Source organism: Anas platyrhynchos, chromosome Z (assembly GCF_047663525.1).
Source record: "Anas platyrhynchos isolate ZD024472 breed Pekin duck chromosome Z, IASCAAS_PekinDuck_T2T, whole genome shotgun sequence".
NCBI classification, from domain to species: domain Eukaryota; kingdom Metazoa; phylum Chordata; class Aves; order Anseriformes; family Anatidae; genus Anas; species Anas platyrhynchos.
In genome coordinates, this window is record NC_092621.1 from 35,053,127 (window position 1) to 35,070,864 (window position 17,738).

At 34.3% G+C, this 17,738-nt stretch overlaps 1 protein-coding gene across 16 annotated transcripts in view; it reads left to right on the forward strand.

Moving 5' to 3' along the window:
- The window catches only part of CCDC171 (coiled-coil domain containing 171), a 177,926-nt gene that overhangs the window by 65,808 nt on the left and 94,380 nt on the right, over positions 1-17,738 (forward strand). For 15 of the 16 annotated variants that reach the window (XR_005261634.2, XR_005261633.2, XR_005261632.2 and 12 more), the window contains 6 exons: positions 681-770; positions 2,672-2,872; positions 4,787-4,954; positions 6,888-7,076; positions 12,259-12,760; positions 13,435-13,551. Coding sequence is in view for 9 of the 16 variants with exons in the window: in XM_072030879.1 (XP_071886980.1) it covers positions 681-770; positions 2,672-2,872; positions 4,787-4,954; positions 6,888-7,076; positions 12,259-12,760; positions 13,435-13,551 (1,267 nt within the window). In the remaining 7 variants the exon portion in view is untranslated. The remainder of the gene's footprint in view (positions 1-680; positions 771-2,671; positions 2,873-4,786; positions 4,955-6,887; positions 7,077-12,258; positions 12,761-13,434; positions 13,552-17,738) is intronic. The other variant, XR_005261635.2, reaches the window with a different exon arrangement.

Here is a 17,738-nt window from a genome sequence, read left to right on the forward strand (position 1 = left end):
AGGTGTGAGCAGTAGCCTTCAGTGTAGTACATATCTATTTGATGGTTTATTTCAGATGAATGTGTAACTAACCTTATCATCAGGTAACCAACAACAAAGATTATAGCGATGTGTTATTATCTTTTTTTTTCCTGAAAGTTAAGCTAGTGGTCATTATGGAGCACTAAGGTGGTTGCTTCTAAAATCAAAAAAGTTGACAAGTCCACACGTCTCTCTTGGGATCATTACTGCTGCTTCTTGGTATCTGACTGCTGGGCAGCACTCAGTAAAAAGCAAGAGACTATTCTCTTAGCTGGACACTTTGTGCAAAAGGCCAGTGACTTTGCAAGCTTGTTTTCTCAAACCACTCCCCGAATCATAATTTGAACTTACTGCATTTTAAACACACTTCAAAGTCTATGTTTTTGTCAGATATTTTGAGAGTTGATGGGAAAGTTAATGATGGGCTCTGTTTGGGATTTAGTCACTGCTATTTATTTATCGTAAATCACTATAAAACAGTTTTTAGGGCTTCTTCTTCTTTTTTTTTTTTTTTTAATAGCACATTATTCAGATAGTGGAGAGTATAAATATTGTCAAAGGAATTGAAAACAAATTTATTATACAAAATTCTTCCTTTATATTCAAGTGATTATATAGGTCTTCCGTAAGAGTGTTTTTGACCTCCGTGTTTTTTACAGCTTGGGAAAATGACGGCTTTGTGTGAAAAGATGACAAAAGAACTTGAGATATCCAAAGAGAAAATGTATGCTTTAAGTCAAGACCTTAAGGTATGGTTTCATGAACTTAACATCAAATTTGAAAGTTCTTCAAAACGTATCCATCTGGATTTAAGTTATCTTTTCATCGTATCTGAATAAGTCTCTGAATCATTGTATTCTGTTGAGCAGACTAGTTACTCTGGAAGCTTGTGTGAAGTCATTCTATCTCATTCTGGTTACCACCTGAGTCTACATAACTGAACATTTCAATGATTGCACTTCTGAAATAATTTGAAATCTGTTTTTCAATTTGCAAAGTATTGTTTTATATTGAGAAGACTTTCAGTAGTTTTTTTCTTAACTAACTGCATCTACTTTTATCAAGAAAACTAAGAATTAGGAAAGAACGTTATCTCTGTTTATGTGAACGGAGATTTTACTAAAGATGTCCATCCTTAGTTTTTGTTTATCAAAACAGACAATATATGTATGAAGCATTAGGTGCAGTAGGTATACCAGTAAGATATACCTGGGAACTGGTATATCTTACTGGTAAAGTTGTATTACTTTACCGGTAAAGTAAGATATACCAGTAAAGACATTTCAGAAACCTTTTTGAATAAAGAGATTTTTTTTTTTTTGGCTAACATACCACTTTTGTAATGTCCTGTCTGGTTACATCAGTGGCCAAGAGAGTGAGGAAGTCCTGAGGTCATGGTTAAACTTAAATGTTCCAACTGGCAGTGTATTATATTACTGCCAAAATAGAATGTCTCTACTCCCAATGTTTCTCAGATTGTTTTGCAGGCGATATACTGCTTCATCACTTCAATTTAGTCAGAGATATTTCTGCAACATTCATTAAATCTTCGTATTCGTTTATACTTGAACATCGTATCCTTTCATCTGATGTGAATTTTCTTTACTAACTAGTTTATGTTCAGGACACTTATGGTTTCTGCTTCTGTTACAAGGTCTTTTTAAAGCTTAGGTGCTTTATTATTTGCAGACCCTATTGCAACAGATACGTCTACTCTTCAAGCAAAAATGCTTTTTCTGCACACAGATGGTGCTGCTTTGTATGTAGTACATACTAAGTGATTGTGTATGCACACAGTCACTTTAAATCTTGAGTGATAAGATTTAATAAATGATTGAAAACTAGATCCACCCTGAAAACATTTGTTAGAAACTTACTGGTGCTTTAATATTGTAATATTTTCATTAAGAGGAAGAAAAGTCATTGTCTAATGAGTTGGAAGCATCTTTACTATTATATTTTCCATATAAGCAGCTATGGTTGTATGAAAAAGAAACAATGCTTTTATTTTGACCTTTAACAAACTTTAGCAGTTCTGGAAGTCCAGTACTTGTAGGAAGGGTAAGCATGTATATGTCAGCAATCTTTTGTCTTATAAGGGATAGTTTAATAAATTCTTTATCTTGTGAGATTTGGTATTGGTAACATGATCTTTACGACCATTTCTGATGATTAATTTCAATTCATGGTCAAACCTCCAAAGGGAGTCCTCAAATTATTATTTTTTTCCATGCAGATAAAGAATATAGTGGTTCACAGTAGCTCTGTTGTCCACCAACCTGGCTGTAATGGATCAAAGATTTACTTATGAAAAAAATCTTTCACTGTCTCAAAGACCAATTCACTCTGCGGAGGATAATTTGCATTCATGACTTCTGAATTCTCATTTGGGGAGATAACCTGGATTTTGAATTCAAAAAGATAAGTCAGTGTACCATGGAGTTTTTAACTTTCTGAGATGGATTTCTGATGCTGTCTAGTTCTAAGATGCAGAAAAGGACTGTTGTCAATTTTGAGAATCCATTATTGGCAAGATGTAGTCAGATTAGCCTGGAGTCTTCTGAACACGTGGCAATGTGAATGTTTACTTCCTCAGATGCAGAGGTCTGCAGTAAGGTACCAACTTTTCTGTTCTGTGTCTGTTCTACAGGAAGCACAGGATAACCTGGCTGATGCCAATAAAGAGTTAAATCATCTGCATACTAAGTGTGCAGACAAAGAGATTTTAATAGGAGCTTTAAAAATGGAGCTACAGAATGTACAGCAGTGCTGGGAGAAGGAGAAAGTATGTGCCACAGAATCTGAAAATGAAATCCAGAAGCTTACCAGGGCTTACCAGAAGGATATGGAGGTATTACCAGAGACAAGATGACTGTCAAAAAGAGTCTTTATTTAATCTCTACTTTGTACATTTACATACATCAGATGGTTACCTTTAGACTTAACATTTATCCCCAAAATATGATTTTAAGATATGTATTTTTAAAAATGTATTTAATATCTACAAGATCTCAGGATATATTGTTTCTGCTTCCGTCTGTGTTGGAACTAATATCTTAACTCTTCCAGTATTTTGAGCGTTTGAACAACTGAAATTATTTAAACGGATACGCTCAATGAACATTTTTTCTTTCTTTCAAACTGAAAGTTAACAGGAGTGTTCTACGGTTGGAACCTACAACAGTATCATCTTCACATGTTGTTAATTACAGATTCACATAGCAATTGATAGATAGCAAATGTGGAATTGAGGTAATTTTGCATGCCTGACAAAAAAAACTAAAAAATTCTTATTTGTGACCTTTTAGCTCATTGTGGTGTGCTACAAGTGGGAATTGCTTAAAAAAAATCTTATCTCAGAACTGTTCTCTCTCTCTCTCCTTGTATTTGTTTACAGATGTTAATTTTGTTGCTTTATTATTTCCCCCCAGTAAAGTAGTTCTGTATTAGCAATAGCAATGATTTTCTTTATCATTGTTGTTGTGCATATTGAGCTCATTACTTCCACAAATTTAAATTTGGATGCCAACTGAGTAAAAAGGGAACATTCTTTCCACCTCCCTAGCAGTCTGGTATTTAAATAGTGTCCACATGAAGCAGCTGGAATTGTTATACACACATCAGATAATGATTAAAGTGAAGGAAACTAGAAGCCTGGTTATATTGTAAAGTCAGCATGTCTACAGCACTGTGGTTGCATTCAACATGTGTGAATTGATTTGGGGTCTTGGGATCCCTTATTTTCATGCCAAATGGATAATTATCATCCTCGGTTTATCACAGCTCAAGCAAAAATGCTATGATGGTGGCACACTGCATTTTCCTTGGGGAAATAGAAGATCTGCCAAAAATGAAGTAAAAACAAACTGAACTACTTTTTTTTTTTTTTTTTTTTTAAGTTAAAATACCATTAAATAATTGTGAGAAAACGCACCTAAGTGCAATGGAAAGGTCTCAGGAAGACCATAGTTCCTCAACTTAGTCATCCACAATTTCTTGATTTAAAGCTTCACTGGGGCCCCTGGCAAACAGTGGGAACCTTTCCACTGGTTTATTGACTTTGAATAAAGGCTCCGTTTCTGGCGGTTATTGAGGTACAGCTTTCTGTTGTTTTCTTAATGAAAGCTACTAAGTTGCATATCTGTACTAGAATGATGAAGTCTGGAATTTCCTTTGCATGCAATTGTTGCTAAAGATTATGTACAATTTACATCAATTTATTATACCACTGCCTAAAGTCACTGTAAATGAATGAGATGCGGTTCATGAAATTTAGCTGATGAAGCCATAAGCCTGTTTTGTCTAGCTATTTGGTTATACATATTCCATGCTGAAGAAATTTTTGAAGGAATTTAAAGTGTCAGTTGTTTGAACAGTGGTTTGTGCTGCAAAGCCAGTCAGGCTCTTTTCTGTATGCTGTGCAGATACTGGGGTGGGTACGGTTTCAATGTACCTGGAAGTGTTAACATGAATAATTAAATTGTATTTACTAATAGCACTGAAAATTGCATCTGTATTAGGTACTGGTCATGAGCACTGCAAGATCAAATTTTATGTATTTGTATGCTGTGTATAGCCAGACAAGTTTTGTAAAAATTGTATTCTTACTCTGGCTTTAATATATTTGACCACAAATATTAGCAGTGAGCTTGGTGAGTTTTTTTTTCCTCCCAGTTGTGTGCAGCTCATATTACTGCAAGTGTGATGTACCTCTTTAGATTCTAACACTGTTCATATATAACAGTTACATTTTCTTTTGTCTCAGGAGAAGCTAACCTTCCTCCATGGCTTGTACCAGCGGTTGGTAGCTGGCTGTGTGCTTATAAAACAACCAGAAGGCATCCTAGATAGATTCTCTTGGTCTGAGCTTTGTGCAGTCTTGCAGGAGAATGTTGATGCCCTGATCTTAGACCTCAACAGGGCTAATGAGAAGGTAAGTGTCCTTAGGCACCAGCTACCTCTATTAAATTCAGTGACATTTGTCCACATCACAGTATCATTAAAAAGGACTGACATTCATCTTATTTCAAAAAGAATTTGGACGTTAATAATTCAATACCATTAATTATGGCTTGTCTACAACTCAGTTTGATGCCATTGCTGTGGGCATGTAAATGTGACTGAAGTCTGTATGAAGTCTCTAAGCTCCGCTTTCTGTGCAGGACATGCTAATAGTACTAGCCAATATTAGCCACAGGGACCTAATTAAAAGAAAATAAATTAATCTTACTGATGAAGCAATTCAAAGAACTTAGTCATTTACACTAATAAAGCAAGTCTTTATTTTAGCATAAAACAGAAACAAAATGCACTTGCTTCAGGAACATCATCTTTAAATTATGGGTTTAAGATTCAGATACACTATTTGAAAAAAATGCCAATGTATTTTTTGTTTAATTATGATTTCTTGATTACCATATTTGTATTCAGAAATACGATAGAAAATAGTTATTTTTATAAATCATGTCAACGTATGTTAATATTTGTTCTAGGGAGAAACTGTACTTTTCTGAGTGATCGTAATGTTAATAAGCTTGCATGGCCCTTCTTCCCAGAAATCCCTACTTTTTAGGAAGAAGAGACTGAGACTGGTTCCACTGACTAACATATACCACCCTTTAATTTCATTCAGTTCATGTTCTGACTCCATTGATCAGGTCACTCCTGTGCTGACATGGTCTACTAGAATGATTCCAGATCTTGGCTGCCCTGACATTTTGTTACTGAGCACAGGAAGAGAAAAGCTCTTTCAGAACTTTCTCATCTGCTGGAATTGTAACCACTTTTCTAGCTTGTGTAAGGGACAGGGCTAGTTACACTGAATCATTTTGATTCCTTCCATCATTTAGTAAAAAAACCTCATCAGTCCATCAAAATTACTAAAGAGGGATATATTAGAATAAATTCTGGATTATACAGAAAGACAACATTTCTATTTTTGATTAAATGTAGAGGAAGAAGGAGAATGTAAGGGAGGAGATGGGAATGAACATTGTTGGCAGTGTTTTTGGGTTTATGTGCGCCTAACTCTTTTGTATGGTTTAATTTAGTATGGTTATTGAGATTGATTGTGAGGTCTGTAGGGCTCTTCTCATGTACTTACCAGTGTTTCATGGATTTGGGCAGTGTTGTTACCTGTGGTGTACCCACTTCTTAAGAAAAAAGTTTTTCTCCTGCAGTTTGATGTGATATATTTGGAAGGTATATTGCTGATACTCTTTCACAACAAAGTGCATATACGTGTATTAGAGATTGTTGCTAGCTTGATTCATTATTCCATTTGGTTTGCATAGGAGCTGCAAAGTTAAATCACAGAGTGAATCACTTCATTCATCTTCACTGAAATCACGTTATAAACTGATGAGCTTCTTTTGAGAAAAACATCCTGTACACTAAAGCTTCTTGCAATTGTTTTCATACTCAATAATATATGGAATGTCTTGGCTTTCCAATCAAACAAAAAGTAAAATTAAGGACTGTTTTTTCATTATTACCCTAAGTCCTTGCAGACTGCTAGAGGACTGGTATACTTGGATTACTAATTTAGCAGTGTAAGATGTAATGCGCTTCTTTCAAAATGAGTAAGGGATGTCTAGTTAAGTTTCAGAAGGCAACAGTTATATTCAAGGGGGTATAGGGATGAACAAACTGAAAATAGAGAAAAGCCATTATTCCAACATATGCCTTGCAAGATTGAAGAAAACCATTTGTAATGAAAGGCTTTTTATTTTTAATAAATAAGTTGAAGAAGTTAAAATTTAGATTTTATGCTGGGGAAGACTCTGTAATTAAATTAATATGTACAGTTAAAATCCAAAAGTGTATCAAGAGATAAAAGAATTTCTTTTTAAATGCTTGTCACGCAGATATCTCACCTAGAATATGTTTATAAGAACAAGTACGATACTATGAAGGAGCTTCAGCAAAGCCAGGAAGAAGCTTTTAGCAAAATGGCCAAACAGATGAAAGCACAGGAAAGCTGTTGGCAGAAACAAAAAAAGTATCTGGAGCAGCAGTACTCAGGTCTCCTTGGGGAAGTTCATGCAAGGGCACAGGTATGGTGCTGTGAACTTCTGAATTTCTTTTCCTTGTAAATATTTAACGGACTATTTCAGTAGTTTGAGCTCCTAACCAATTTCAGGTTGTTTGGGAATTTTACACAGAATCACGGAGTGGTTGACGTTGGAAGGGACCTTTAGTATATCGTTAAAATAAAATTTTAAAAATCACCACTACTAAAACAACTGTGCTAGTATTGAATTCACTTAGGATAGGAAACAAGTGACTGCTTGTTAAAATGTTCCAGAAATTAAGTGCTTAATGTTGTCCAGCAGTTGCTAATATATATATATTATATTTTGAGAATGCTAAAGCTTTAAGATTGAAATTGCTTGTTTAGGAATTATGTAGTTCAGCAGTTAGTTTTTAGTGTCATGCTTTGCAAAGACTTTGTAGAATAACAGCAGTTTGGTGTCATCTGGGGATGAATTTAGGTGTATTTGTTCTGACCCTGAGAACTAATTAGCAGTTACAGTGGTAGATTTCAGCAGTGTTAAAGTACTTTTTATACAAATACTTTGGTGAGCAATGGTTCAAAAGTGTAAAGCTGTCATCAGTCATTGTTAGTAAAGTTATTTACCATCTAAAATTTTTACTGTTACTCTACAACTGCAATTCATAGTCTTTACAATCACATCTCTTTAGAAATGTTTCAATTAAAATTGTTGTGAAATACAAGAAATAACGTATGACTTGCTATTTGTGACTACCATCTGAAACATGCTTTGTCAGATGAAGACTGCTTTTGTCTCGGATTTTAAGCTTTGAAGTCTGCTCTCTGACAATCATATTTATGAAGTATTCTTTAGGCAAAGCAGTTTATTGTGATTTTTTTGGAAATGGGCTAAAATCTTAAACGTTTTCTGCTCAAGATTTACATTTCCCATTGGATATTGACAATGCTAAAAATATCCCCATGAGTGCCTGTAAGGGGCATCCAGACTCATAGTGACTTCCTCCAGCATGCTGTACTTTCATGTTATGAGATCATTATCAACAAAAAGAATGATGAAATAAGGAAGATTAATTTTGAAAATGACCTTTTAAAAAGAAGTAGTGGGGTTATGCAGTTTAGATTTCTATCTGCTATGGATACCGTGTGAAACAAAGGTCTGCATAATCTCTTTCAGACCGTAATGTGTTGTGGAGAATTTATTCTGTGTAGTACTGTACCATGCTTTGGGACAGTGCTGAGTATGTCATTCTTCTCAACTGTAGCTGGCACGCGCATGCACTGAAAATACCACTCTCTTTTGCAGCCTGTGCATCAGGCATGTCTTCTGGAAAAGACTTTTTACATCAATGTGCTGTAAAAGACTACAAGTTTTCTAAAATGGAAGTGCTTTCCCTTAGAAATATCTGGGCATGTTTTCTGAAACAAGTTATGTAGGATTACAAGCTGATAGTGGTAGAAACTAGGTGGTGCAGCATCTGTATACACTTTGAACTTCAAACAGGAGTTCATTCAACAAAATCTGGTCTTATCTTTGTTCTTTCTCACGTTCCAGCTTGTCTGCCTTAGCATTTAGTGTCAGTCTTGGAAGAAGACAGTCTCATTTCCTCTGGATTTCTACCTTATGACGGATGTTGAACCTACAAATACCAGATTAAGCTTTTACCTTTCTGAGGTCCATAAGCTCCATGGACGTCTGCTCTTAGGGCTGTTCTAATCCTGACTGCTTGTTTCTTGTAAGACTAGACTGATTTTTCCATCATGCATTTTGGGTCTGTTGGCCATATTAATCTGCAAGCTCACTGCTGTGATGGATCAGGGCTATGCAGACACACTAATGCTGTAGCCTTGTTTCCACAGGAAACATATGTGAAGGCAAAGAGAAGGCTTTCAGTTCAGGCATGTCTTAGATCTATGCCGATGACTTTATCCCGTTAACTTAGAGCTCTACCTGCACAGCAATATGAGTAATGGATTGTGGAGATTGTTATTTTTGTTTCTTAGAAGTGAATTGGAGAAACAGGGCTTTTCTGAATGGCTTCCTAGTTGTTAAATGTGACATTGCAATGTGGAGGTTTTAGTAGCAATGACAACTGCCACTGCTTCTGTCCCTGTCTGTTCAGGGTCCCGGTCTCCAAGATGGGATCTATGGATATTAACAGATTCTACTTCACAGCTGTTACTGTTGATCAGGTGGACAATGTTAACTGGAAAGCAGTTTTTCTATGGGGCAGAAATTCCCACAGTGGCCTTATTGCAGGCCAACAGTAAACAAGCCTCTCTACAGATACCGCTCTTTGTTCCTAGTTTCTATATATAGCCTTAAAATGAATATCCTTTTTCCTTGCCTTTTGTAGCAGAAGAAGCATAGTCCCCTTTATTTTATGATGTACCATTTTGTTACAGTGCCTATTCCTTAGCCTTACACAAATTATTTATTTAGTCTGTACACAGTCTCATAGCAAAAGTCCTCTGAACCTTAACTATGAGTTGTTGTTTGTTTATTATGTAGACATTTATTAATCTGTCCCTATTTTTGTGGCAACCACTTATATAGTAGCGTTTTGTTCTGGCAAATACATGTGAGAGAAAATTCCTGTAACCACTTTTAAATTATTATTTTCAACAGAAAAATAAAAGGTTTACTAAATAGAAAATGGAAAAAAAAAATCCCTGAGGGAGAAAAATGGCTTTTCTTTTGCTTGCTTTTTTTTGTAAAGAATCTTTGCTTTTACTTCAAGGTGAGTGAACTACTTAACGACTGTGGTTATATTGTAATTGTATCAAAAATTGGTGTTTTACACAAAAAAGAAACCAACTGAAATACAGGAAAACCTTTTGAAGTTAGCATCATGATATTTCTAGCTTCTAGTTCTGTTTTCTTGCCAAAATAAAGTGAAAGAAGTAGGATAAAACTGTGTTACTAGTAACATCCGTTCTTTTGTCAATGAGTGTCATAATCTACCAAGTTCTGTAGCCCAGTGAGGAATCTCTCAAAACTCAAGCACCCAAAGAAGTCAAACTACCAACATTTAGGAGGAGAATTCTCTCCCTTTCAAAATTGTGCTTTTAAGCTTTGAAGAAAACATTAGAAATGATGAAGAGAAATACAGAAGTAATTATCAGTCCCTAAAAATAAGAGGGTACATTTCCTTACAATTTATTTTTTAATTTCTGTAGTCACTGTCTTGTTCATTTCTGCATATTCCCATATAACCTGAAACATTTAAACACTACATTTTTTTTTTTTTAAAATTTTTTATTTTTTTATAAACTTTAATTAGCCAGAATACTGGATGTTAGTATTGTTGCCCAACAACCCTGTAGGGATCACGCTTTGTTTGTTTACTCAGATATTGGCCTTTCACCTGTAATGGCCAGAAACCATAAGTTGTTTTCTAAATTCAGCTTACCTTTTCAGTTCCTTCCAGTCATGCTATCAGTTTTTCTTCTTCTTCTTTTTTTTTATTTTCTGTTAAAATGAAGCATTCTAAATAATGCAGTAGCTCTGAAAGTATTTGTACTTGTGCATACTTAATTTTAGAGCAGTTAAGTGACATATGAGGCCTGTAAGTTTCGTTTTACAATTAAGTATTTTAGTTACCTACTATATTTCTTTATCACTGGAAATATTTTAATAACACACATAACCTGGTTGTATGCAAAACACTGTAGTATGTTTTTCTTTCAACATCAATATTGTCAAACCATCTGTAAAGTCTACCTGTTGGTATTTTATTTCTTTGTCTTAAAGAGCAATATGTGTAAGTTTGGTCATGAGAGAGCTGTTACTCTGTTTGTCTTCCTAGTCCAGTTAAAATGCTTTCTTTCCAAAAATAATTAAATATTTATTTGGTCAAAGACATTCTGAACTGACATAGGTTACCTTTTTACAGAACTGCAGAATCTTTTTATTTCCTTCTTAGGGATAGTTTATGTATTTTTCCCCTTTTTGTGTTTATTGTGTGAAGGAGGAAGGAATTAGGATGCCCCCATCCCCATTTTCTTAAGACCAGTACCAAAGTTGATACATGGGAATGTGACTGGTAAATGTCACTTCATTTCTCTCTTGTCCACTGCTAACAGGAATAACCTCTGCTCCATTTCTGACAAAACTGCTTAGAGCTATAAGAGAGGCAGCTGAGACTTGATAATAATCCTCTCTTTAATTTGTCATATTACTTAGCATTACACTTGTTCTACCTTTATGTGTTTATTTATTGTAACAGGGGCATAAAAGTTTAACTTGAGCTTCTGTTTTTTTTGTGAAGTGTCTAAAAATTATTACCTCCACTGAATCCTGGTAAACATAGCTTTGAGTGGCTCAGTCACAGAGGACCCTGATGTATCAGGGAGCTAGTCTAAGCATCTGAGGCAATGGCATATTGTCTTGAATATATATAAGAACACGCCCGTCATCAATAGCACCTAATCTGCATGGTCCTCGTATTCCCTAGCTTTTTGGAGTCTTCATTTAGCTGTTTGGGTTTACTGTTTCAAACCTCCCTCTTTCCCTATTTTAGGGCTTAGAGAAGGGAGAAAAAAAAAAACACCAACAGTTCTGCAAGTTGAAAAAATCTGTGATGGCTGCAGTCAACATAAAAATATATGTATTACACCATTTTTTTCAAAACTCTGTTCTGTATGAGACCTAATTAATCTGTGAATATATAAGTAGGGGGTTGATTACAAAGTAATTAAGAGATCACCTTTAATTCCCCTTTCCCAGCTGCTGCCAATCTGTCTAGTTTTATCTTCCAGAGTTTTCCTTATTTTTTTTTCCTATCTCTTACACTAAATTTCTTTTCTGCTTTGAAGAAAAATATTTTTTTTTCTGAAATTAGAGCATGTAATTGCTTATTATTAAGTGAACTCATGAAAATGTATTGTGGATAGCCAGGTACTGTTGAAACCTCTGTGTATTGTTGCAGAAGTGGATTAGCTTCAGAAATCTAGAGTTTGTAGTTGAAGATTGTGCAAATTTTTGGCATGTTATTGGTTAGTTTTTGCATGTATCTGGTACTGTAACTTTTTTCTAGGAGACATGCTTTGACAATCATGACTGATAATTTTTGTTCCTTCAATTTGTTATAATTCCATAAAAAAAAAAAAAAGAAGAAGAAGACGAAAACCAACTAATTTAGGTAAAATGATTTTGATTTTTTTTAAATTTAAATAATAATTTTCAGCTAATGTTTCTTCTCCCCCTGCCCCTATTATCCCAGGAATACCAAGAAACAGCAGAGAAAAACAAGGAAACAATCTATGACCTTGAAAAAAGATGGGAGAAGTTGGCCCTTGAAAATATTTGTGTGAAAAATACATTAACACAGATTCAGAAGGAACATTCATCTCTCCTGGCAGCATGTGCACTATTGGCAGGTGCCCTGTATCCTCTCTATGGCCGATCATGTGCTCTGTCTACACAAAGACATCTTCTGCAGGATCAGGTCAACATCTATGAGTCAGTTAACCAGGAGATTAGGACTCTAGTTCATGCTCTCTCTGGTGTGGAGGAAAAGAAGCAAGAATCTAAAATGAAGAAAAGAAAATTCAAAGGCCTGATACGTGTGTTCCGAAGAGGTGTGATTGCAGTTCTGGCAGCCAACAGGCTTAAAGTTTTAGCTCAGTCTTCTAGTTCTCTCTTCTCCTGGGTAAATGGCTTCAAAGAAGGCATTGGAATTCTAGTTTGTGTAGGGGACTCCAAAGGCAAGCATAATCTGTCAAGTAAGCTAATTGTTTTCTTGTTTTATAAGTCTTATGTCAAATTAAATGGTTAGCGAATAGCAGATAATAATGTTAATAATAAAGTGAAAAGACTGATGTGACATGACAAATGTCATTTCTGGATTTGAGGTTTCTACATTTCTTGACAAATGTGATTTCCACTAAAAGGAACTACTTACTATGTTTAGCTGTAGCTTTTCTTTCAGTGCTTCACATGTGAACTCATACTATTTCATATCTCCGACATTTGTGTTAACCTGTTTTAGAATTAATTAAATGCTAACATATCTTTTGTGTCATATCTTTTTCTAAAAAGATGATTCCCCTTTTTTTATTAATCACTTTAATTATTTTTATACTAAAAATGCAAAAAGATTTCATTTTAATTTAGATAAAATATTAGTATAAGATTTCTAAATTTTTCTTCTAAGAATTATTTAGTCTTTCTGTTCCTTTCTTTTACAAGATTGCTTCAAAAATGTTTCACAAAGACAAAGATCCATTTACTTTTCTGTTTCAGTAGTTGTTGAAGAGTACTTAATATAGTCTAAAATGTTCTGAAAGAATTGTTTTGTAGGTTATGTACTTTGGTCATTTTCTGAAAGAGCTGAAGATAGTATTGTGCCTTACTTGTGTCACCTGGTTTTATTGCTAGTTCCAATTTTGTTTCACAGGACACAAAGAGGAACAAATTGATTGCGTTGAAGCACTCAGCTGGTTTACTAGTTCTAAGCTCCATGCTGCAATAATCAGTTCTGTCACAGAATTACAGGATGTTGTTAACAAAACAGGTAAACTTAGAAATACGTTATTGTAGTAGAAGAAAAAAAAAGTTATAAACTTCAATATTTACATGATTGCTATTTTTATGCTATTTGATACTATTCTGTATCAAATTCTTGGAGAACTGCCTTCGTAGAACATATCAATTTTCTTTAATTGCAATATGATACGTCTATCATTTCAGTACATGGAGTCATGGAAATAGAAGGTTCAGGAATGTTTCTAGAAATCGTCTGAACTGCTTTGTTGTGAGTTAGAAAAACCATTTCTATACCATGCCAATAGATAAAAGATTAACTTGTTCTTAAAAGCGTCCAATGACATAAGATTTAAAAATTCCTAGTTATCTTGTTCCACTGTTACAAAATATTTTACTGAAGATCAAACTATTTTTTTTTAATAAAGTCTATTACTGTCTTAAGTAAGGCCCTAAAGCTGATGCATTTAACCTGGGATTTTACTGCTGCTGACTGACTGAATGTAATTTCTGCCTTTTATATGATACGAATCTAGAATTCCAGATATAGACCTATAATTTCCAGAATTACAGGCATCTGGAAAACAACTGAGTTTTTCATCTATTTTAGTTGCTATCTTGTGGTTTCTGACAGAGAAAGAAAATGCTCTCAATTAGGACACACTGTAGCAATCTTAATTTTATGTACCTGTTGTGTTCCCTCTTTAAGTAGATCCTTAATGAGCCTTCTGTCTAGATTACCTAATTTTGTCAGTCTCTCCTCACATAAGTATTATATATGTGTTATGTTATATATGACTGTAGAAAATTTTAATGCTAGTTCCTGGATATGTCATCTCTTGATTCCCAGCTATTAACTGTCTTCTTTAATTTCTTTGCAATGAGGATTGATACAAGATCTCACTTGTTCCTTCTATGTTGCTGTTATCCTTAGTTGTTCATTGTAATTTCCAAGTTCTAAGAATTCTGCCATCTGTATTCTGTCATCGAATAAAGGGTATTAAAAGAAACGAAGGATAATTTATAAGAGTAAAGGGAAGTAGCAGGATGGAAAGACGGTGATACAGCTTACAGACCACAAACAGTGAACTGAGACCAGAGGTTAGCCATTAAATCAAAAGTGTTTTCTTTGAGTTTCAGGTGCCCTCTTGGCTCAGTTTTCAGCAATTTAAATTTGCATCCATATGAAACAAAGTTTGTACTGTGTTTCAGGACATGCATGGACTTGCAGTATATACTGCAAATGTTCCTGTGTATAGAGTACTGAATAAGAGAAGCAAATTGAATGGGAATCAAAGATAAACTCTACAGCAGCATCAACATGCTGAAGTGTCTAGTTAGAATACCCTAAACATCATAATATTTCGTTTATGTTGAAGTAGATAAGAATTCTGTTGAAAACTGCTCTGTACATAGCAGTTTTGATGTTTAGAGTTAGCAAGAACCATGCTGAGAATGTGATAATCATAGTCAGTTTGGTGATTTTTTTTTTATAGGTCATCTGTATTTAAGTCGTATTTTTACAGAACCTCAAGATCTTACTGCACATGTATTACTTGGGATTCTGTTGCTCATGAGATTAAAAGTCTCCAAATAACCTTTGGCTCAAAAAAATACTAATTTAAAGGTGGAAATTAAACTTCCTGAAGTACCAAAGTGATAAGGCTGTGAATATATTTGAAAGAAAGGCTTGCATACTTGGGAAGCCCTTTTATGTTTTGTAAGTCATATTTCAAGTAAGATTTAAACCTGCAAACTGACTTAAGTCAGTTTTTAATTTAAAAAAAAAAAATTAAAAAATTATTTAATGTAAATAGGCAATCTGAGAGGCATCTTCTCTCTTCATGTCGTGAAATTACAGCAGTTCTAGATGAGACTGCATGTAACAGGAGACAGTAGGCACAAGAAAGTGCTGTGTGGATCTGCAGCATGGAGTGGCTCGGTGTCTTGAAAGGAGTTTTAAAGATGGCCATATCTGAGGGAGAAACCAAAGAAACTGAATCTGTATCACTCAGAACTGGAACTTCTGGACTTGTGCACTCTGTTGTTTTAAGGCTCATTTCTTGACATTTTAGTTTTAAAAAGTGATTTTGATTTAACAATCATGATCATTTCCCTTCACACTGTGTGTTAGTTTGGTTCTCATTCTAGCATGTTTTGGAATGGTCTCTTAGCTTCAATTTGAATAAAAGTTTGTTATTTTTTGTAGTTTTTTTTTTTTTTTTTTTTTGTAAGGTTGTGTTTGTAGGTTTGTTTGAACAGAATCTGTACTGCAGTAAATCAGAAAAAATGCAAATCCAGTTGTTTGAATACAAATATCATGAACTGTAACATACACAAAGGTTTTGAAGCATGAATGTTTTAGTCTAGTGTAGTACTACTGAGTTCATCTTTCTGCCAGTTCTGTTTCACCAAAACAAATAAAAGGAGAATTTTCTTCACCTGTCAGTAAATGAAGATTTTTTTTTCTAAATTTGCTTAATGTAAGAATTAAATTCTCTTTTACCTGCACTAGTGTTAATCCTGTGTTACACACATTATAATATCCAAAACTGAATGCTTTTATTGTATCCTTGATCCTTTGAGGGCATGTATGTAAAATGATTATGGTTAAATCCTTTATTTTCTTCCCAATGATTATAGATCCAGTTCCGTGTGGAATTGCATTATATTCTTATTTTGTCTTTCAAAACAGTAACTTGCATCGACATATTTCTTCATGGTTACTCTAAATCACTCTTCATTGAAAATTAAACAGAGATGAGGCTTTTTTTTTTTTTTCTTTTCCATCCCAGGAAAGTGTCTTTAGTTATTGGGCCCTCAGCTGGAATACTGGTTGTGAAATACAGTGTTACAGTACAATTCCCCAAACTATTATTAAATTACTTTTCATATGGTTAAACTGGGGGTATTATAGCAGTAAGGAACAGTGTGCCATCCTTGGTAATGAACACATGAAGAAATACTACTTCTTCTGACAGGCAAACTGTCTCATATAAAATGAGATGTAGATGGAAAAACTAGGGAAAAGGAAGAAAAAGGTCATTGACAGGTGTTTTTTCTCCTTTCCCTTTTCTCTTTTTGATATTTACCAGTAATCACTAGAAAGGAGAGGTTTTTAAAATATTTTCAATGTCATCTTACATGGAAGGCAGTGCACACAGTCTAGTTTTATGTTAATTAAACATTCAAAGTGATGTCATTATTTTTGGAGAAAAGAGATGGCCTTTGAAACTGAAAGGTAGGACAAGAATAAACTTTTTAAGAGTTAAAATGATGAAAGTAGTTTATCTTGGATGTGATCAGGAATAGAGTGCTGACTTTATCAGGTGCTATTTTGTTTGCTTATAGATAAATTTGATCTAATGTAAATGATAAACTCTTTATTTTGAGAGTGGAAATCTGATAAAAATAATCTTTTGTTTACTTACAACCTTTGGCTTTATCCTTGCAATATATAAAAAAGTATTTTACTTTAAAAAAAAAGAAGCTATCATTGTTATTTTCTCTGTTTATACTTATAAGTAAATATTTTAATTCACTACAGCAACAGGAGATCTGTACTACTGAATGTAAATAAGCTCTTCCATGCTTGTCATCTTACACTGATAGTATCATAAGACAAGTAATGACAGATTAAGACCTGCCTAGCAGAGGGAAAACTAAATTACAAGACTTTTATTAAGGCATAAATAAACCTATTAACTCTTATCTGGAATACCAATTAGTGGAAGGAGCACTGACAATTTTATTTATCAACATTAAACACAATTATTAATTACAGACCTGACGAATCTAGCAGTAAGCAGGACATGTTGGGTGTGCTGGGGCCTTAAGTCCATTATATGAGAAGGATGATTACCAAAATCCTGTGGGGAAATAAGTAATTGTAGCTGTAAAATTTTAATTGCCTTGGAATAAGGTAAATTATATTCTCTTGTCTCAGAATATAAATAGTATGGCATTAAGGTACCAAGCCTCACTAATTTTGAACAGCAAATGATTTAGACATCTATGGAGGGGAGGGAAGAGGAATCAGAAAAAGCTCAGAAATTTGCATTGTACATGTAAATACCGCGATAAAGTGTTTTACCATGTGTTCTCACATCTGACACATTCGACCTGTCTGGCATTTTGCTTGCATTTGTCTTATATGTTTCATAAATTACAAAAATAGAACATCCAAGAAAGACTTAAGAATGTATACTGTTGGAGGTG